The sequence below is a fragment of the Notechis scutatus genome, chromosome 7 (assembly GCF_049901735.1).
Source record: "Notechis scutatus isolate UNSWTSFEM ecotype Mainland chromosome 7, rNotScu1.2, whole genome shotgun sequence".
NCBI classification, from domain to species: domain Eukaryota; kingdom Metazoa; phylum Chordata; class Lepidosauria; order Squamata; family Elapidae; genus Notechis; species Notechis scutatus.
This window is the reverse complement of record NC_142015.1, coordinates 27,618,706-27,638,748: the sequence shown is the minus strand read 5'-3', so window position 1 is coordinate 27,638,748 and position 20,043 is coordinate 27,618,706. Positions and strand designations below refer to the sequence as shown.

Genomic DNA, 20,043 nt, shown 5'->3' with positions numbered 1-20,043 from the left:
CCTTCCTTCCTTCCTTCCTTCCTTCCTTCCTTCCTCCCTCCCTCCCTCCCTCCCTCCCTCCCTTCCTTCCTGGTTCAGGGCTGCATCCCTGGGAGATGGCTTCTGTCTCCCCACCCACGTGCCGCGAGGAATGCTTGGGGACATGTGTGGGAAAGGAGCTTGGAGGACAGAACGCTCTCGGTTGGCTCATCCTCTGCTCTCCGGGGGGGTGGGTGGGGGGGGTGGGGGTGTTTCCTGGATGGGAGGGCTTGAGTCACCCTTCGCTTAATGCTGAGCTGCAGGCAGCCTCCCCTCCAGGAGGAGCTTTCCTGAGCAGCTGCACCCAGCAGAAGAGCCTGGTTGCCAACTCCAGGGGTTTCGCCTTGGGGAGGCAGCTTGGCTCAGCAGATAACCCAGAGGATGCCCTTCCAGGAGGGAGGTTTGCTTCACCGCCCCCCCCCCCCCGGCGCCGCCGCCCCTCTGTGATGCCCTGGTGGTTGAAATTTCTGCAAAAGAAGAAGGGTCACCAGGAGAGGCAGCGTGAAGAGCGGCGGTTGTGCTGCCTGGGAAGGGAGAGAAAGGGCGGTGGGGGGGATGAGGGGCGACACTCGGAATGAGAGGAGGGGGCTCACCAGCCAGGGAGCAGCAGCCACGCAGGGAAGGCACCCACAGGCCTGGTGGCCCTTCTGTGAGTGCCAGGCAGGACCACAGGAGTGCTCAGCGTCTCCCTCTCTTCTCTCTGCCCCGCCAGTCCCTTTGGGTGTCCAGCATTCAAGACAAAGGCCCCCCAGGCACCATGCCTATTTCTGAGGCTCCTAGCACAGCTTTGAGGAGAAGCCATACGGGGGCTCTAAGGGCCGGAATGGCTGGGCTGGGCCCCCCAGAGCCCTTGGGACCTTTTCGCAGGGGAGAGAGACATTGTGTGTGTAGGTATGTGTGATATATGTCCATGTATGATGCGGGACACAATATGCAGGGCTGCCCAGACCAGCACTCAGATCTCCCAATTGCCACTCATTATCCCTGGGAGCCTTTTATGCCCCTGCGCACCGTTTTCCTGGCAGGCTGAGACTGGACCACGGCAGAGAGATAGGCATGTTGCCATTTGGCTGAGACTGTCATTGATTGCTGGATATTAAATTTAAATCCCATGATGTAAAACGCATAGATTTAGTTAAGTTTATCCTGGAGAACTCAGGTCAGGAAGAACCCCAACTGCTCTGGGCTCAGTCCCAGCAAAGGCACCCAAAGGGGGTCAGATTGTTTACAGTTCTTCGGAGGACTGTTTGGATGTGACGCAAAGGGGAGGACAGTTCTGGCTGTGCTCACTTCCTGGGCTGGGAGTGGGGAGAAAGGCGATGCCTCAGTGGGTCATGCCTGCTGTAGAGGTGTCAGCGGTGCCACCTATTGGCTGCCCACGTAAAGACAGGGAGCAGGTGGCTGGGCCACGTTGGCTCCAGCGCCCTGTTCCTGACCGTTCTGGGAAGGCTCGGGTGACGTAGGTGCAGCGTTGCAAAGGTGGACATGGTTCAAAGAAGTGGGCATACACTTGAATTAAACAGTGTGTCAAAAACCTGGAACCTTCTTGCTGTGTGGAAGAAACGGGTGCATTGAGCCTGGAGGAGGACAGCAGAACAGATTCTTCAACGTTGTGATGCCAGCCCACGATCGACCATCTCGGATTGCTCCTAGGAGCACCTGTCTATGAACTGGCTGCCAGTCCAGTGGGAAGAGGCCTCCATGGTATCCCCGGAGCCAGAGTTTCAAGAGGCGTCTAACCATTGGACTGAAGGATTTCCTTTCCTTTCCTTCTCTTCTTCTGCTGTCTGGACAAGAGAGAAGTCGGGCTGTAAATCAGACATGGAGAGGTCATTAAAAATCACGTCAGACATGGAGAGGTCATTAAAAATCACGTTAGAGGGGCCTTGATTTCCAAACGCTCCACCCAGAAAGCCTTCATAAAAAAAGGGGGCTTTCTGAGAACGCCTCCTTCAGGGATGGTCTCCTTGCTTTGTTTAAAGCACCAGCAAAGCTTATTAAGAGACTTCCAGAGGTGGAAGCACACCTGCTCAACCCCAGAGCTTTCCTGGAGGTGCTCCAGACCCTGCATTCCCCTGTTTGCAAACCTTCCACCTTTGGGGTCTTTGCTGCATCGACGACTTATTGTCGTGCGCTGAATCTTCTTCGGAGAGTTTCCCCACAAAGCAAGTTTCCCCCCAGCTTTGCTCTCCCTTCTCCTGCTTTCCCTCCAGTGAGCAGAGCTGCCCCCTTTCTTGGGTTTGCAGGGCAGCAGCTCGTTTGGAGGAAAAGGGCTGTGGAACCATGAGAGCCCCGAGCAGGGAGGCCAGAGAGATTATCTGCCGGTCCGGGACGGCCGCTGAAAGGGGCCTAAGGAGGCAGAAAGATGGCGGTAAAACATTTTGCTGCCTGAACGATAAAGCGGTTCCTGTCCTTCTTGCTCCCAGCATTTGCACCAGGAAAGTGGCACAGGTTTGGGTTGCATGTGGAATTGCGATCGCCATGGTGACAGGAAAGTAGGTGGCTTCAAGCACCTGGGACAGGGTGGAACAGATCCCATGGGGAGAAAGCAGCAACGGTGACCGAGCAATGTGGAGAACAGCCCACAGCGTCATTCACAGTGATTCCTCTCAGGGACTCCCATCCGACAGCTGCCCGCAGAGTGGTTGCTGGGCTGGACAAGGAGGTGGGCTGCAGAACTCAGATTTGCAGGAACTTAGATCCATGGGCCTTTTGAGAATTTATTTATTCTTTTCGTGTTACGTTGGGTCTCAAGACAATGCCCCTTGTCCTTACTCTTCCCTCGTGAGGTAGGCTGGGCCGAGACAGGGGGCATCAGTAGAAGAAGTGGAAGCCCTTGGCAAGCCCCCTCCTGCAGACTCTTCGGGCTGTTCTGCAGAGCACACCCTTGGAAGGGGGGCGGGGGGCAAGGCTTGTCTGTTGACACCAGAGGCAGGAAGGATGCCTGGCCTTGTTCGAACTCTTCAGCTAACCCATAATGCCTCCTTCTGACCTCCCGTTTCTAAACTACTGATTGCTGCATGGATTTTCTTGCAGTTGAAAGTAGCTCCACCAGGTGGAACTCTTGGCTAGGTCAATCTTGCTTTCTGAACGTTTTGGATTAAAAATGATATGCTTGAGCAGAGAAAAGCTTTATTTGATGATCTGTGTTACCTTCCGTTGTGTAAACAATGCCTTCGAGAGTTTCTAAGATACTTACAGGGTCTATTTGCTATTCTCACTCAAAAGAGGAAGGTTAATTGCCACAGGACACCCCCCCCCCCCACCCCCAGCTTCCTGCATGAGCTTTCACACATAAGGTGGTTTTCTTGTTTGGGGTTTAAATTAGTATCTGAATTGGGCCACTTTGACTAGTTCAGAATGCTTGGCTTTATGGATGAATGCAACTAATTTGTACAACCTTCCTTAAAATTAGTAAATTCCTGGAAAGCCACCATTCAGAGCACAGTTTATAGAAAGTTGCTGTCATACCTATTGGGGTTTTTGGCCCCGCCTTGACAAAGTTATTCAGAGTTAGAAATAAATCATGCAGTTCAATAGACGGTCATTTTTCTTGCTGTCTGGTGGCTTTATGCTCTCGGAATGACTCAGGCGGCCAGGAAAAAGCAATTCTGCTCCACCTGCCCGTTCTGGGCTTAATAACTACTCTCATTTTTGCCCTTTCAGGTGGCAATAAAGATCATTGACAAGACTCAGCTGGATGAAGAGAACCTCAAGAAGATTTTTCGGGAAGTGCAGATTATGAAGATGCTGTGCCACCCGCATATCATCAGATTGTATCAGGTCTGCCGGCTGAGTAACTGAGACGGGGACAGGCACCGCGTTGGTAAAGACTTGCGGGGGGTGGCGGCAGGAGGTGCCTCCAAACTTCGGGCTCCTTTTGATCCAGAGGGGACCGCTGCGTGTCATGGGGGGGAAGGGGGACTCTTGGAATCTGCAAGTCTTCCTGGGCCTTTTGGCCCCCACAATCAATAGGCTGATTCCAATGAATCCAATGATTCCAGAGTAAAACACTTTTGGTGAATGCCATAAAAGGTAACTGTAAAGCATCTGTGGAGCCTTTGGTACCTCTCCCATGGGGAGTCCTTCTGAGAGGACAGACAGGCAGACACACACACACACACACACACACACACACACACCAAGAAGAAACCAGGTTAGCAGAGGCTGTTCTGTCCTCAGCCTGTCCGTATCAGTGGCTTTTCTGTCCTTGTTCAGGTCATGGAGACGGAGCGAATGATTTATCTGGTAACGGAGTATGCAAGCGGAGGGGAGATCTTTGGTAAGAACATTGTTTGCCTTATTCAGCCAAAATATCTTTGGTCAACTCCAGTAAATAAAATAGCTGCCAGCCCTTTTTGCTTCCTTTTTGGCTGATGCTCTTTGGAAGTTTCCACGGCTGCATAATTGCTGTGGAAAGAAGATTGGGGAGCTCTGGTGCACTTGGATAAAAGAAGAGGCAGAGGGGATCATTCTGAGGGGGCTTTTGGCATAGCAAAGGACTCAACAGGTGAAGGCTTGGGAGAAGGGACAGCCTGCGGAGGAGGTTGGCCTTCGGGGCAGGTCAGCTGCCAACGGAGCTAGAGTTTTCCCTGGGCAACCCAGCCAGACCCACTGGGCTGAGTTTCCCAGAGCACTAGAAACCACCTGGGAAGCCAGGTTAGGTGCAAGGAGGGGGCCATCCAGGCCAGTTCCTTCCTTGGGCAGATTTCTTCTAACGGGAGGGAGTTACAGTGGCTACGGAAGAGCCAAGGAGCCTTCGGCTGATCTGCAGAGACCCCAGCCAGAGCCTTGATGACCCAAGGGGCCCCTTCCTTCCTGGGGCCACAGCCGTGCTTGGCCTTTGTGGGTTACTGCACTACATTCCAAAAAGCAGGCAGGGCCAGAGCAAAAGCTAAAATTTAAATATAATTAAATGTATATTCCAGTCAGACCCGTTTGATCCCAACGTTGGACTGATCCAAACCGTTAGGCAGCCTTGGGGCTGGGGGCCCAGACAGGAGAGAAGCCTTGGCTGCAGCTCGGCCTCGGCCCTCTTTCCCTTGAGGCTGCGCTGGGGCTGACTTGGGAGGAGACGCGCTGAACTTCACAAGAGCAGTTTAGCCCACCAGCAGCTTTGGTCGGCAGTCCACGGGTGGCCTCCCCCGTTTCTCCCCCAAGTCACTTCCTTGTATGTCCCGTCCCGTCAGTCACTCGCCCAGAATAGCCGCCTAACCGGCTCCATCCCTCCCACGTCTCCTTCAGATCACTTGGTGGCTCACGGACGAATGGCCGAAAAGGAGGCTCGGAAGAAGTTTAAGCAGATAGTAGCAGCTGTGCACTTCTGCCACTGTCACCATATTGTCCACAGAGACCTGAAGGCTGAGAATTTGCTTCTGGATGCAAATCTGAACATCAAAATAGCAGGTGATCCATTGTAACTCGGACGTTCGAAAGAGTTCCTGGCAAAACAGGCGGCCCCTTTGTGGACCGGCAGGCTAAGAAAGTTGAGAAAAGGAGAAGGGGGATTAGTGCACAGGCCTCACCACAGAGGTTTGCATGGAATGGCTGCACTTCCTGATGGCACGTAGTTATTTAGCCTGGCTGGAGCAGGAAGAGAAGAGATCTAAAAGGCTCCCCTGGCCAATTGGATTCAGCGCAAGCCAAGTGGACGTCACTTTGGGGCAGTGGGGTCTGGAACCCCAGCTCCTGTCAGGGGAGGGGTCTCAAGGGCTGTGCTGGAGAGTTGTGTGGGAACCAGTGGCCACGCAGGTGCGGCTCTGTGTGCTGCTCTCCCTGGCCTCCCCTGGACGCCCACCTGCCTTGGGCTGTTGTGAAGGACAATAGGCAAAACAGGCCGTTTGGTGGGGAATCACCGGCCCTCCCTCCCTCCCTTCTCTTCCAGATTTTGGATTCAGTAATATCTTCACTCCTGGTCAGCTACTGAAGACCTGGTGTGGAAGCCCCCCTTACGCGGCCCCTGAACTTTTTGAAGGGAAGGAGTATGACGGGCCGAAAGTGGACATCTGGGTAAGTGGCCGAGGCATCGGAGTGGCCGAAAGCCAGCCTTCAGAGCGGGAACCTTGGCCTTGGCCTTTGGGGCGGGGGCCTCCTCCCTGCTGCCCTACAGAGGGGACTGGGGGCCTCTTCTTTTGCAGAGCCTTGGGGTGGTGCTCTACGTGCTGGTGTGCGGGGCCCTGCCCTTCGATGGCAGCACGCTGCAGAACCTGCGGGCGAGGGTGCTGAGCGGGAAGTTTCGCATCCCGTTCTTCATGTCAACAGGTACGGAGGAGCAGGGCTGGATGCCGGCTGGGGCTGGGCCCACCTAGCAGGGTGTTTGGCGGGGGGAGTGCGGACGAGCACCGGACGAACCGGCTTCTGCTTCCTGGTGTCCGTTGGATGAAGCAGCAGAGCCCTGGAAAGCTTGCGCCCTCACAGCCCCCCCCCCCCGCCCACTCCTTGGGCCAGGCACACAGGATCCAAAGAGCCCCTGTGGGGGGGTTTCTGTGCCCGGCTGTTCTTTGGTCCCTTTTGTGTTGGTGGGAACGTCAGCCAGTCCCTTCGGCCAGTTCCTGGGTTCCAAACTTCTGCTTGCATTGAGGACCCCCTGCCTGGCCCAGAGTCTCTCCCCCCACCACCACTCTACGGCCTCAGGTGGGGAAGAGGGAGGAGGCCCTGATGAGTTTTCCTGACGCTTTTCAGTTTTGGGGGAAGTGCAACCCCAGGAAGGACCAACCTGGGGAAATGTTAAAGCCGATTCCTTGGATGCCAGCATGAAAAGCCCCCACGAGGCTCCCCCATAAGAAAGGGAATCGGGGCTCCCCTGCCTTTCTTCCTCTTCCTGTGAGCCGGAAGCCATCGCCACCTACCATTCAGTGGGTGGCATTGAGTTCTGCCTGCTGCAGAACTGGGTGAAAAGGATTTCCTGTGGTCTGATTGATTGGAGCCTCTATGCATGTGGATGCCTGAGAAAGGAACGCGAGGGAGGGGCCCAGGGCCAGGCACAACGGTGCTCTCACCCACAAGGAACCTTCAGCACACAAGCCCTGAGCAGGCGGGCAGCCTCCATTGTCCACCTGAGTCCTGCCAGGAAGGAGATTGTCCAACGGGGGTGTGTGTGTGCAGTGGCTCTTGGTCTCCTGGTTTCCGCTTCTGGAGCCTTCCTGGGCCCATCAGATGAACCCCAGTGCTGGCCCCTCTGTGCGGGCTCTGTCTCCGTCCTTCTTAGGTCCCGAAGAGGGCAAGAGAGGAGCAGGTGGAGGGTCGGTGGCGGGCCGTTCCAAAAGGCGAACTTCCTTCCTTCTGCATGGCCCTGGCGGCAGGGCATTGAACCCCTTTCTTGGGGCCTGCAGCACCCCACTTTGGCCGTGGGGTCCTGGTGGCGAAGGGGCTCAGGGTGCCTGCCCTTTGCAGTGGGACCAGCCCAGGCCCCGAGGACCGCATCAAGCCACAGATGCGAGGGCAAAGGCGGGGCCCCGGGGCGCAGGTCCTCATCCCGGCCGCTCTCTTGCAGAGTGTGAACACTTGATCCGCCACATGCTGGTGCTGGAGCCGAGCAAGCGGCTCTCCATGGAGCAGATCTGCAAGCACAAGTGGATGAAGCTGGGGGAGGCCGACCCCGACTTCAGCACCGTGAGTCCAGGCATCGGTTTCCCTGGCCTTCCGCAGAGGGTTGTGCGGGGCAGGCTGGGCACCTCAAGGCGGGCCAGCCGTGGAGCAGAGGCAATTCCAGAGCCTCCCCACCAAGGGGGAGGGAGGGGCCGCTTCCCGGCAGCCCTGCTCTCTCAGCTCTGGGATGGGTCTTCTTTCTGGGGTGGGGGGATGATGCCCTGCTCAGCCAGCTCATAGGCAGCAACCCCCCGCTTTGAGCCTCTGTCCTTTTTCTTGTGGTGGGAACAAGCAGCCCTGAACAAGTTCTCCGCTTCCCAGTTGATAGCAGAATGTCAGCAGCTGAAAGCCGAGAGGCAGCTGGAGCCCCTGAACGAGGAGGTGCTGCTGGCCATGGCGGAGATGGGGCTGGATAAGGAGCGCATCCTGCAGGTACCAAGGCCCCTGGCCCTTCGGGGACCTCTGGGCACCCTGTGGGGGTGGGGAAGAGTGACGTGCGGCTCTTGTGCCCCCCAGTCACTGAGGACCGAGGCCTACGACCACTACAGTGCAATCTACAGCCTTCTCTGCGATCGCCAGAAGAGGCATAAAACCCTGCGCACGTCAGCCCTGCCCAGCCTGCCCCGGACTCTGGCCTTTCCGGCACCTGCCAGTCTCCAGGTGAGTCTTGGGGCAGCGGTGGCTCTGCTGCTGGGCAGCCAGCCAGCCAGCCAGCGTAGAACCCAGAGAGGGGCCCCCGTCTCTGCCTCACAGCCCCTCTGGGGCTTTTGCCCAGGCGCTTCCGGTGAACTGGGCACGGCTCTCTTGGCCTGGCTGTCAGACGGACGGGACAGCTGTGGCTGGGCTCCTCGGGGCGCCTTCGGCCCTCGGGCCTGCCAAGCTCCGGCCAGGGCTCCTGTGCGGCCCAGCCAAGGAAGGCAAGCCGAGCCTCCTGCAGGGTTCCCTGTGGGGATTCCTTTTCTCCCCGGCTGGAAGGGCTGCTCCCCACCCGCCTTCTCCACCCAAGAGGCGGCCCCGAACTGGAGCTCTTAGAAGGTTCTTCCCTGGGTGGTTCCCAGGCCAGGCTGAGGCTCCCCGGGGCCTCGGTGCTGGTAGAGGGCCTGGTGGGGGGAGGGGGTGGGTGCTGGGCCCTCCTCGTCCAGGGCAGCAGCGTTCAGTGCTGGGGGTGGCGGCTCTGCTTTACAGACAGAACCTGCTGGCAACCCAGTGAGCCTCAGCGTCCCACAAGTGCAGCTCATCAACCCAGACAACCAGATAGTGGAGGTAAGGGCCCTTCCTCCCAGGGCTGCTCCCTGGGGCCTCCCCTCCCCCTTCCGGAGGCTTGGCCATCCCTCCTTCTGGGGCCTTGCTCTTCCAGGCGGACGGCGCCATGAACCTGGACAGCGACGAAGGAGAGGAGCCCTCGCCCGAAGCCCTGGTCCGCTACCTCTCCATGCGCAGGCACACCGTTGGGGTGGCTGATCCTCGGTGAGCTTTGCTCCGTTGGAGTAACAGGGGGGTTTCTATTCGCGGGGTTGCTCCTCTGCCCCTCCCCAGCACTTTGGCCAAGAAGCCAGTGGGAGCCCCAGTCTCTTCCTTTGGGCAGCACGGAGGTGATGGAGGACCTGCAGAAGCTGCTCCCGGGCTTCCCGCGAATCGCCCCCCAGGCCCCCTTCCTGCAGGTGGCCCCCAATGTGAGCATGGCAGCCAACCTGCTTCCCATGCAGCACCTGCAGCCGACCGGCCAGTTGGAGTACAAGGTACCCTTCCCTTCCCCTGCGTGCCTCGGCCTGGCAGGCGGCTGCTGGGGAGGGGAGGGGGGGCAGCCAAGCAGCGGGTGGCCGTGAGAGAAAGCTTCGTTGCAGGAGCAGTCTCTGCTGCAGCCGCCAACGCTGCAGCTGCTCAACGGGATGGGGCCGCTGGGCCGCAGGGCCTCCGACGGGGGAGCCAACATCCAGCTGCACGCCCAGCAGCTCCTGAAGCGTCCCCGAGGCCCATCTCCCCTCGTCACCATGACGCCCGTAAGCCCTGGTTTTCCTCGGGACGCCTCTCCGTGGGTGGCTGTGGCGGAGACCCCTGTCCTGGGCGGGGAGGCCTCGGGATTGGCTTTCCAAACTGCTCCCCCAGCCTGGGTCCCGGGGAGGGCTGGTGGGCCTCGGGGTTGCCCTCCTCCGTCCCGTTTCCTGGGCCCCTGGTGGAGAGGCTCCCTTGCGGGATGAGCCGTTTCCTCCTCCTCCTCTTCCTCCTCCTGGGGGACCGTTGCTGTTGGCCAAGTGCAGCCAGTCGTCTTGTCTCCCTTCAGGCAGTGCCTGCTGTAACCCCCGTGGATGAGGAGAGCTCGGACGGGGAGCCAGACCAGGAGGCCGTGCAGAGGTAAGGCTCCCGCTGCCTCCCGGGGGCTTCCGCTTGCTTTTGCTTCCCTGAGGGGTTCTGCTTCGTGGACCCGCCCTCCTCTCTCTCTCTCCCTCCCTCTCTCCTCTCTCTCTCTCTCTCACACACCCCCCTCTCTTTGCACTGACCGGAGGGAGGGGAGGGGCAGCCTTCTGTAAGTAGAGCACTTTGTCTTTCCTCCCAACGCCCGTCTTGGGGCTTCTGTGCTGGGAAAGGCCGGCAGTGGCCTTGGCTGCCGATTCCCAGAGGTCGGGGTATTCGGCTGGGGGGTAAAAACGAGAGTCACTGGTTGAGATGAGCAGCCGTAGAAATCCAGTGATAGGTAATAACTCCCCCCTCCCAGCCTGGCTGCCTTTTAAAGGCATTTGAGAGCCCCCCCAAGTCTTTGGGAAGTCCTTCCGGTGCTACAAGATGGGGTATCGGTTGGATGGCGGCCCCTCCTGCCGAGCCTCTCCTGCAATAAGAGCGGTGGGGCTCCTGGCCGGCCTGACTCCCAGGCCCCTTGGCCCAGGCTTAGGGAGGGCAGCGGCTCCTTGGGAAGCGAGGCCGCTCTCTTCCCCCGCGGGAGCAGAGGCCAGGAAGGGAAAGCCGGGCTGCGCCAGAGGCTGCCTGGTGAGTAGAGGAGGGGGCGGCCCTTCCGGGGACCTGAGCTCAGAGTGGGGCCACCAGAGTGGACGCCGTGGCCCAGGGGAGCCGCAGCCCGTCCGGCATCTCTAGCAGAGAAGGGTGGGCTCTCGCCTTTCGTAGAAGGGATGCTGGCACGTTCCCCCCTCGCCCCCGCAGGGCTCCTCTCAGATTCAGTTTTAAAACCTCCCGCGAGAACTTGCAAGACCTGGGCAATTTTGAACTAAGAAGCGAGGATTTGGGGTGGCTCCTGTGGCATCATGGGAAGGCGCCTCCCGCTGGCCGAACAGGCTGGTGAGCCCCGTCCTCAGTGGCCCTTCCCTTCTTCTCTGCCCTGAGCAGTGCGCCTTCCCTCCCTCCCTCGCTCGGCCAGCCTCTGCTCCCCCCGCCCCCCCGGCTCCTTCTGGGTCTTCCTGTCAATGATCATCCAGGTGGCTGCTCTGGAGGGGGCCCTTCCGCCCCCCCCCTGAACCTGACGGCCTAGAGAGGAAGCGTAGGGTGGGCTCTCCTGTTGGTGTTGGGCAAGGCTGCTCCCCGGAGGCTCAGGACGGAGCGAGCCCCAGTGGGTCAGAAAATGGCCCTCTTCGCCGCCAGCACGGCTGGGGCAGGGCTGGCCTGCGTGGGGGCCACGGAGGCCCTGCAAACTCTCCTGCTTCTTCCTGGACCCCCCTGGGGGTGGGGGTGGTGCGGGCGTGTCATGGCCGTGTGGTCGCTGTTGTTGCGCTCCTCGTCGCCGCCTTGCCTGAGTGCCCTTCCTTTGCCCCTAAGCAGCCAGCGAGGCGTCCTCTTCCGCGCAGGGGGAAAGCCAGCCTGGGCCCTTCCAAGCCGTCCCCTCTCTGGGCTGGCTTCCTGCTTTCCTTACGGGCCAGAGGTGGGCATCCCGGTGAGCTCTTGGGAAGCCCGGCCATTGCTGGCCAGCAGCCTCCTTTCAGCCCAGCCCACCTGCAGCCTTAGGAGTGGGCCAGGCGCTCCCACGGCAGCCCCCTCCCCCGGGAAGGAAAAGGCGCCAGGTTTCAAGTTGTCCCGTCCAGCTCAGCACCGGACCGGCTGCCTTGATGGCGTCCTTCTGCCAGGCGGAAAGGCTGGGCCCCTCTGATCCTTTGGGGCCCATCAGCCCTTGAACCCCTCGTTGGAGGGGTTCTCCTGCCAGGCTCGCCCTTCCTTGGGGGGCCCAGCGCGGGTGCTGAAAAAGCCCCCCCTTGCCCCTCTTTCCTCCTGGGGAGCCTGCTTGCAACTCCACCCGCTTGGCTTAATTCTCTGGCCCTCCTGCTTTCTCCGGAGTGGGGCTGAGCCGGAAATGGCCGACCTCTGGCTCTCTCTTTCGCTGCCTGTGGCCCCCTCCCTCAGACGAGGCTCTAGAGAGGTGGGCAAGAGGCTGCCCCCCCTGCTGCTGCTGCTGCTGCCGCCGCTGCTGCCGCCGCCGCTGCTGCCGCCCACCGGCCTTCCGGAGGTCCCGGGCGCTGCCCTGCCACTCATCTCCTCTGCTCCTGCTCGTTGCAGATACTTGGCCAATAGGTCCAAGCGGCACACCCTGGCCATGACCAACCCCACGGCGGAAATCCCGCCCGACTTGCAGAGGCAGCTCGGACAGCAGCCCTTCCGCTCCCGGGCCCCACACCTGGCGCCTGACCAGCACCGGTGAGTAGCGGCACCAGATGCTTGGAAAGCTGCCCCTCTCTAGAGTTTGCCCAGATGCCTGCGGCTCAAGTCAGTGGCCCCTCGAGTTCCCTGCCCCCCTCGGGCCTCGCAGGGCGGGTGTCCGTGCTGAGCGCCTCGGCATAGCAGAGGTGGGGGCTTTGTTGCCCCCCAAGGCAGCTTGGTGGGCAGCTGGCTGACTGGGTGGCCGCCTGCCAACCCTCCAGGCCTTGGTGGATGCAGGGTGGAGTTGGAAAGGCGCAGCCTCAGCAACAGCAACAGCAGCTCGAAGACAGCCTCTGATTTGCGAGCAGGACGGGCAGCCACAGCCTCCTCCTGTTTGTGCTGACACAGGGGCTGCCTCTCGGAGAGCGACCTCTGAACCTCGTGCCTGTCAACAACTCCCTCATTTGCGGGAGAGCGGCCTCTTGGCCTGCCGTCCTAGGTGGGGGGCAGAGGGAGCAGCCCTGGCCATTGATCACGGGGAAATGACCCCTCCGCCTGGGCGGGTGCAAAGGTCCCTTCGCTCCCTGGGAAGGCCAGCAGGAGGGGCTCTGCTCCCCCTCTCCCACTCCTCTTGGCTTGCCCCCCGCGAGCCCCCTCCCTGCCCCCCATGTCTCCAGGGGAGCTGGAGGTCTCCCTGGGCAGAGAGTGATGTCACCGGAAAGCAGGTGGACTCTGAGCCGGCTGGGGCCACACAGCTGCCACGCTGGAAGCCGAGCCAAAGGGCAGAGATAAGAGTCCTCCCTTCTGTGACTCAGCTGAGCCGCCCTCCTCCCTCCCTCCGCTCTGCTGGGCCCCAGGAAGCCAGGACGGACCACCGCCTGAGCAGGCAGGCAGGCAGGCATTCGGAGAGGGCTGCCCGGGGCGTTGGCATGCAGGGCTTGACCCGGCCATTGTGGAGCTGGGGGGCGGAGGGAGGTGCTTGTTCTTCAGGAGAGGCAAAGGGAGGACGAGGCCGGCCCCTTCCTCCCCCTTCCCTGCAGGGCCCTGGAGCTGGGCTGGGGAAGGTCCAGGCGGCTGAGGGGCCTCCCTGAAGCCCTGGGCCAGGCAGCTCTGCCTTCGTGGCTTTGACAGGAGGGGAGATGCCCACCCATGGAGTGGAGGTCTTGGGGGGGGGGTCTGCCTCTCCCTCCCCGTCCCTTCGGATCACAGGCCTCTTTCCAAACGGCGCCCCTCACCCAGATCCCTGCAGCTTTGGCCGTGGGCCCGAGGCGGGAGAGCCAGCCAGACAAGGAGCCCAAAGCCCAGGCTAAGCGCCGCTATCCCAGAGGAGTCCCGGAGGAGGGCCCCTCCTGCCACCCAGGGGCCGCCAGAGGAAACCCCTTCCGGAAGAGGGAGGCTGCTGGGGACCCAGACAGGGTGGGCGGGGCCCTGTTGGCAAGGAGCCGCCCAAGGGAGCCAGGGCCACGCCCAGCACTGCCCGGGAGGAAAGAGAGGCCGGGGCCGGGTTCGCCTCCCGCCTTGAGTTGGGCAAAGGGGCCAAGGCCGAAGGCTGTGGGGGGGAAGAGCGGGGCATGCCGGCCTCCCTTCCTCGGCCTGCCTCCTGCTTCCCGGAACAGTGTCTCCCCTTGAAGCTCCTCCCTTTAGCTGCCCTCATGCAGGGCCTCCCAGCGGAAGCCCCTGGCCCCTCCCTCCCTCCAGGCCTTGAGGGGGGGGGGTCTTCGCTGGGCTCTGAGAAACCCTGGGCCTTGCTGGCTGAGCAGGCCCATCAGCCCCAGTGGACGGGATCCCCACTTGCCTGGAGCCCCGATCCCTCTGGAGATCCCTCTGGAGAGGACCCGCTCCAGGCCTTTCTTCCCCCTGTGTGGATCTGGGCATCCGTCTCGGCCCCTGGCAATACGTGAACGGGGGGATCAGGCTCCTCTTGGGCTTCAGATGGGCGTTAAATCCACTGCAGCCTTTCTGGGCTCCTGGGGGAAAGAAGCTCCTGCTGCCAAGGCCCCGGGTGCCCTTGGCCGGTCTTGGAGAGGGCAGGGGGCCCTCCAGCTCCTCCCCCCCCCCTCTGCGGCTGCTCAGAGGGTCCTTGGGAGTTCAGGAGGCGGCCAGAAAGGCCCTGAAGCCAGAGCACTGCCCCCCCCCCTCCCCGCACATGGCTTTGGAGTCTGGAGGGGGGGGCTGTTTCTCATTGCCATGAGTTGCTCTGGCCAATCAGAGACGAGTCGGGTAGGTTTGGCTGGCAGCCAGCGACTGGACGCCTCTGTCCCAAGGGGCTCCTGTTCTGTTGGGGGCGGCAGTGGAGGGGGGCAGGCTGGATTTTGGGCAAACGGCCCTGGGGTCAAGCTGCTCCTCCTAGCCTCCCCGCCCCCCTCTGTGTGTCCCCAGCTACATCTACAAGGACTCGAACACACTGCACCTCCCCACGGAGCGCTTCTCCCCAGTGCGCCGTTTCTCGGACGGGGCGGCCAGCATCCAGGCCTTCAAGGCGCAGCTGGAGAAGATGGGCAACCACAGCAGCATCAAGCAGCTCCAGCAGGTAGCAGGCCCAGCCGGGGCGGCCTTTGCTCCCTTTCCTCCTCGCTCTTTGGCCCGGAATCTCCCGTGCTTCTCGGAGCCCGGATTCTGGGAACCCAGCGCTCCTTTGCCCCTGCAGAGCTGCCAGCTTTCGGTTCAGGGTCCCGGGGTGCACCCGGTCATTGCTGGGCCAGGCACCAGCCGCTGGTGGAGCTCTCTGGCTGCCCTCGGCCAAGGAAGCTGCTGGACGCTTCAGGGGGCCCCCACTCGGGCGGGCAGCTCCAAGGGTGCTTGTGGGGAGCGAGGGTGGCAGGGATGCCCACTTGAGGCGAGGCTCTGCGGGCGGAGTGGGGCAGCTTCTCTGGAAGAGGGCGCTGCCTCTGGCCTGCCGTTCTGGGCCGTGCTGGTGGGTCGCCCCAGCTGCCCCCCCCCCCAAGGCCAGGCCTGCTGCAGCCCTTCCTCCTTGGCTGAGCCTCCAGGGGGGCGGGGGCTTCTTCCAGGAGTGTGAGCAGCTGCAGAAGATGTACGGGGGCCACCTGGACGAGAGGACTCGGGAGCAGACGCAGCAGCAGCACATCTTGTACCAGCAGGAGCAGCACCACCAGATCCTCCAGCAGCAGATCCAGGTTGGGGAGGGGGGCAGAACCTCCTCCGCCCCCGAAAGGGTCCCTCTGGGCTCCCGGCTGAATCCCAGGGCAGCAGCTGGATGCAGGGGCAGCACTCCTTTCTCCCATTGCTGACCGCATGCCCCTCTGTCCTTCCTCTTCCGCCCCGGCACAGGACTGCATCCGTCCGCCACAACCTTCCACCCCCCTGCAAGCGGCAAGTGAGAACCAGCCGGCTCTGCTCACTCACCAGCTCCAGAGGTAAGCCAAGCCTGGGCCCGGTCTGCCTTCTGGGGTCCCTTCTCCCCACCCCTCCTGCAGGGGAACCGGGGGCCCTTCTGGGGCAGCTGCAGGAGAGGCCTCTGGAAAGGCCCGGCTCTTGCTCCGTTCTGGGGCCCGGCTCCCTTTCAGGATGGCCGGGAAACGGCTGAGCACAGCAATCGAGGGACGAGGGGCTGAGCTTGGAGCCGTGGAGGGGAGAAAACTGCCTTTCGTTTCCTGGCCCTGAATTTATTACTGAAGCATCAGCGTTTGGTAGCCCAGGTGTGAGGCCGGCCCTCAGGCTGGAGCCTGCGCGGAAGTTCCGGGGATGGGTGGCTCAGTGCTCCTGGGGGGCCCAGCTGGGAGCGGCTGGACTCGAGGGCCAGGGCTTTGGTGCCAGCAGGGCCCGGCTTCCCTGCTCTCAGCTCCAGGCGGTTCTGCTGGGGGACGGAAAGTCCCAGGGCTGCCAGCCAGAGACGGGGCGGAACAGGTTCACGCGGCTCCCTCTGGGGACTCTGCGCCTGATTCTTTCTTTGTGCCCGCAGATTGCAGATCCAGCCCTCCAGCCCACCTCCCAGCCACCCCAGCAACCACCTCTTCAAGCAGGCGGACAGCAGCCCCCCGCCCGTCAGCAGCAGCATGATGCTCCAGAGCCACGGTAGGCGTTCGGGCTTGCTCCAGGGGGCCCCTCTGCTGCCCAGGGAGGGCCAGGGGTCTCCGGGGAGGAAGGTGAGGGCCGGAACCCGCTTGCCAGGAGGGCTCTGCTCTTTGCAGGTGCAGCCTCCCAGACCCCGTTCCAGGGGGGGACGCCGTCGCCTCCGCCTCCACACGGCAGCCTCTTCCAGCAGCCTGGGAACCGCTCCCCGCCCCCGAGCCTGGCCTTGCCCTGCCTGGGCCTGCAGCAGCCGGGGCAGCCCGTCCCTCTCCCGATGCAGGAGTCTGGCGACCTCATGGGCAGCAGCCTTCGGCAGGGCGGGCGGGGCTTGCCTCTGGCCCCCAGCGCCAGTCCACTGCAGATGCACCACCGTGCCAGTCTGATGGCCTCCCTGACCTACGGGCACCGGCCCCTCTCCAAGCAGCTCAGCACAGACAGTGCCGAGTCCTCCCACAGGTGTGGCCCTGCCGGCTGGCTGAGGGCGGGGAGGGCCAGCACACCTGGCTTGGCCCTGCAGGCTACGATCCGGGCGGGCCTCCCCGCAGGCAGCCCCCCCCCTGACCTGGGACCCCGGGGCTCCCTCCTCCTCCTCCCTCTTGGCAGGTACCCGTCCACCGCAGGCTACCCCCAGGCGCACCTGCACCCCCAGCTCTTCCCGGAGCCCCCGCGTCTCTCCGAGCAGCTTCGTCCCTGCGGCCCCCGGCCTGAAGGTGCCGCTGCTGGAGCAGTTCCCGGGCTTCCCGCCAAGCAGCCAGCAGCAGCAGCAGCAGCAGCAGCAGCAGCAGCAGCGCACGCGGCCTCTGCCCTGCACCAGGCCCTGCTCTCCCCGACCCCCAGACTACAGCCGGCGGCAGCAAGTGGCCCCCATCCTGCAGGGGCTGCTTTCCCCCCGCCACTCGCTGGCCGGCCACCCGGACCTGCGGCTGCCCCAGGTGGAGGTGGCCCAGCTGATCAAGCGGCGGCAGCAGCAGCAGCAGCAGCAGCAGCAGCAGCAGCAGCAAGAGTTCCAGCAGGAGCTGCTGTTCCGGCAGATGAGCCAGGGGAGGCGGGACAGGGGCTGCCCTGCCTGGCCCAGAAACTCTCCGACCGGCCCCCCCTGGCTTTGCCTTACCAGAACGCTGACCCTTACCAGCCCCACGCCGGCCCCCAGCCCCTCCTGAAAGTCAGGGGGCCGGACGGCGTCTCGCACGTCTCGGGGCCGGCTCGCGGATACGCCCCCTGCCTTCGGCCCTGCTGCACTCGGAGAGCATGGAGGAGGAGGCGGACTGCTTGTGCCAGGGGCCCCGGGACCCTTTCCCAGGCCACAAGACCAAAGGCTGCCCCGAGGCGCGGCTCCTCGTGAGCGTGGGGGGCCCTGGGGACTCGGACTCTTTGTTTGGGCCGGCCAAGGGCGAGCCAGAGCTCGGAGCCCACCTGTACCGGCCCCAGGCCGTTTCCCCCTTCTGTCGGAGCGAAGGGCCCTGCTCAGGTAAGGCCGGCCCGAGCCCCCTCCAGGGTGGCTGGTGGGCAGGAAAGCCCCCTCCTGTCTCAGCTTCCTCTCCAGGAGGAGGGCAGGGCCTCTCAGGGCCTGGCAGCCCCAGCACTGCCCAGCAGGGGTGGGGGTGAGCTGGATTCGGAGCAGCAGCGGGTGGGGGGCGTTCTAGGAGCTGCTGCAGTTCTGTGGGGTTCTGTCAGGCCAAGCGAGGGCCAGCCTGGAGGGGGGCAGACTGAGGCTGCCTGACTGATCATCGTGGGGGAGGGGGCTGCTTTGGGATGGAGGGAAGATGCCCTGACAGCGGCCAGGCGTGGAAGGAGCGCTGGCCCAGGAGGCGGCCTTTCCCGTGCCGCAGCTGAGCAGGGCTCGAGGGCCGAACCTCAGGCCAGCTGGGAGGCCCTCCTGGGCTCCTGACCTCTGTGGCCCTCCTGCCTGTCCCTGCAGATCCCATGGTCACCGGGGGCCAGGAGAGGGCCTCGCCCGGGCAGGTGGAGATGGCCGAGGTGGAGGGGCTCACGGCGTACCCAGCGAGAAGGATCCCTGGGGTGCACCCCCGGCCCCGGCCCCTGCAGAGGCACCACACCATCCAGAACAGCGACGATGCCTACGTGCGTTGGGGGGCCCCTTGCCTGGGCCCTGAGTGGGGGTGGTGGCTGGAGGGCTTCCCCTCTCTTGCCCGCCTCCCCCCCCCCAGCCTCTCAGTGCCCCCTTTGCTGGCTGCTGCAGGTGCAACTGGACCCTCTGCTGGGCATGAGCCTGATGGCCGGGAAAGCACTTAGTTCCGCCCGGATGGCCGATGCGGTTCTCAGCCAGACCCTCCCTGAGGGAGAGCGGAGGGTGAGTGCCAGGCACACCACGCAGGGGGACATGGGGGGCCTCGGAGGTGCTGGGGGCAGCTGAGCCATCCCTGGGCTTCCCTTTCCTCTCCCCCCACAGACGGTGGGGAGCAGCTGGAAGGCCAGGAGCAGCCAAGCGGCTTGGGTGAGGGCAGCCAGCATCTCAACGCCTCTTGCTACCCCTCCACCTGTGTCACCGACGTCCTGCTGAGCTACCGGCACCCGGAGCTTCCCTTCGGGGTGGAGCAAGCCGGGGTGTAGCAAGGCCACGGCAGCCGTGAGTGCGCGTCCTATGCAGCAGCAGCAGCAGGAGGGGGAGGGAGGGAGGGGGCCAGGGGGAGCCCAAGGGGAGGCTGCAGGGCCCGGCCTCCGCTGCCCGCAGGGGTTGTGCCTTTAAGGGCCGTCGGGTTGCAGCGCCAGCCCCGCTGCTCACACTGCCCTTCCAGGCCTTGTTGCCTTGGCAGGCTGGGCACCGCTCCGTAGTGAGAAAGTCCATTCCACACCGACAGTATCTTGCAGCCTTGCACCAAACAGCCATCTTCGCGTTTCTCTGGGAAGGAAGGAAACCTCATGGTGGTGGTGGCGGCTCTTCCTCCTCCTCCTCCTCCTCCTCCTCCTCCTCGTTGGTCCAAAAGTGCGCTTGTCCCTTTCGGATGTTCTTCGTCATTGCCATATCTGCCTGTGGTGCCAGCTGTTCCGGACGCGCCAACCGCCCCTCCGGGGGCTGCCGAGATGGACTGAGCACACCCACGAGGGCAGCAGGCGCCTCCCTGGCCTCTCGCTGGAGCCAGCAATAAGCCGACTGTGGGACGGGGCCTTTCCAGGGACTGAGGAGGGGCTGGGCTGGGCTGGGGCCGTCTCCATGCCTGCCTGCCTGCCTTCTGTTGCTCGACCCCCAACCCCCTCCAGATTCAGGCTCTCCCCCCCGTCCCCTCCCGGCCGCGGTGCAATATTGCTTTTGTGTCTCATTTATTGACTTTCCTGTGTTTGGATTTTGTCATTGTGCTTAAACATCCTTTTTTTCTCTTTTTGTACCTCTTTTCCATTCATATCATGTGCTCTCTTTCCTCCTTTACTTTAATTCTAAGAAAGTTTGGTTCTTGTTTTTTAACTTGTTTCCCTCCAGATCATGTAGGAATTCGTTTCAGTAAATTTTTTGGTATTATTATTATTATTATTATTATTAATATTAATAAATTAATTCAGAATGCCTTCCTGCCCCTGGCCGTGCTGCTTGACCCCTGCTCCCTCCCCCTCTCTCGACTCTTCCCCAGGCCTGGCCTCTGGGAGCCCCCTTTGGGGACTGACTGGGCGAGCCCCCGAATCCCTGTGACTGACTCTTTGGGAGAGTCTTTTAGAAGGGCAGCCTCCCTGCAGCCCTTTGGGCTGAGCCCCCTCCCTCCCCTGGGGAGCCCCTGGTCTCCTCCTCTGGGCCGGATCAGAGGCTTCTCCTCCGTTTGGCCTCCTGTTTACATTACCTGGGAGGTGACAGCAGCGCCCCCTCCCCCCCAGCCCTATTCCAAC

General features: G+C 62.4%; 1 protein-coding gene across 1 annotated transcript in view; it reads left to right on the top strand.

Moving 5' to 3' along the window:
• The window catches only part of SIK3 (SIK family kinase 3), a 40,512-nt gene extending 21,451 nt beyond the window's left edge, over positions 1–19,061 (top strand). The window contains 28 exon segments of the mRNA XM_087969742.1: positions 3,685–3,801; positions 4,237–4,300; positions 5,263–5,424; positions 5,903–6,027; positions 6,156–6,279; positions 7,511–7,629; positions 7,927–8,037; positions 8,122–8,265; positions 8,791–8,868; positions 8,963–9,072; positions 9,191–9,344; positions 9,450–9,605; positions 9,887–9,957; positions 12,100–12,237; positions 14,560–14,710; positions 15,189–15,314; positions 15,469–15,554; positions 16,100–16,212; positions 16,329–16,665; positions 16,813–16,872; positions 16,874–16,997; positions 17,000–17,037; positions 17,039–17,244; positions 17,247–17,425; positions 17,428–17,677; positions 18,128–18,291; positions 18,410–18,521; positions 18,620–19,061. Of these exon segments, the coding sequence (XP_087825868.1) occupies positions 3,685–3,801; positions 4,237–4,300; positions 5,263–5,424; positions 5,903–6,027; positions 6,156–6,279; positions 7,511–7,629; positions 7,927–8,037; positions 8,122–8,265; positions 8,791–8,868; positions 8,963–9,072; positions 9,191–9,344; positions 9,450–9,605; positions 9,887–9,957; positions 12,100–12,237; positions 14,560–14,710; positions 15,189–15,314; positions 15,469–15,554; positions 16,100–16,212; positions 16,329–16,665; positions 16,813–16,872; positions 16,874–16,997; positions 17,000–17,037; positions 17,039–17,244; positions 17,247–17,425; positions 17,428–17,677; positions 18,128–18,291; positions 18,410–18,521; positions 18,620–18,780 (3,780 nt within the window). The 3' untranslated portion in view covers positions 18,781–19,061.
• Positions 19,062–20,043: the final 982 nt, after the last annotated feature.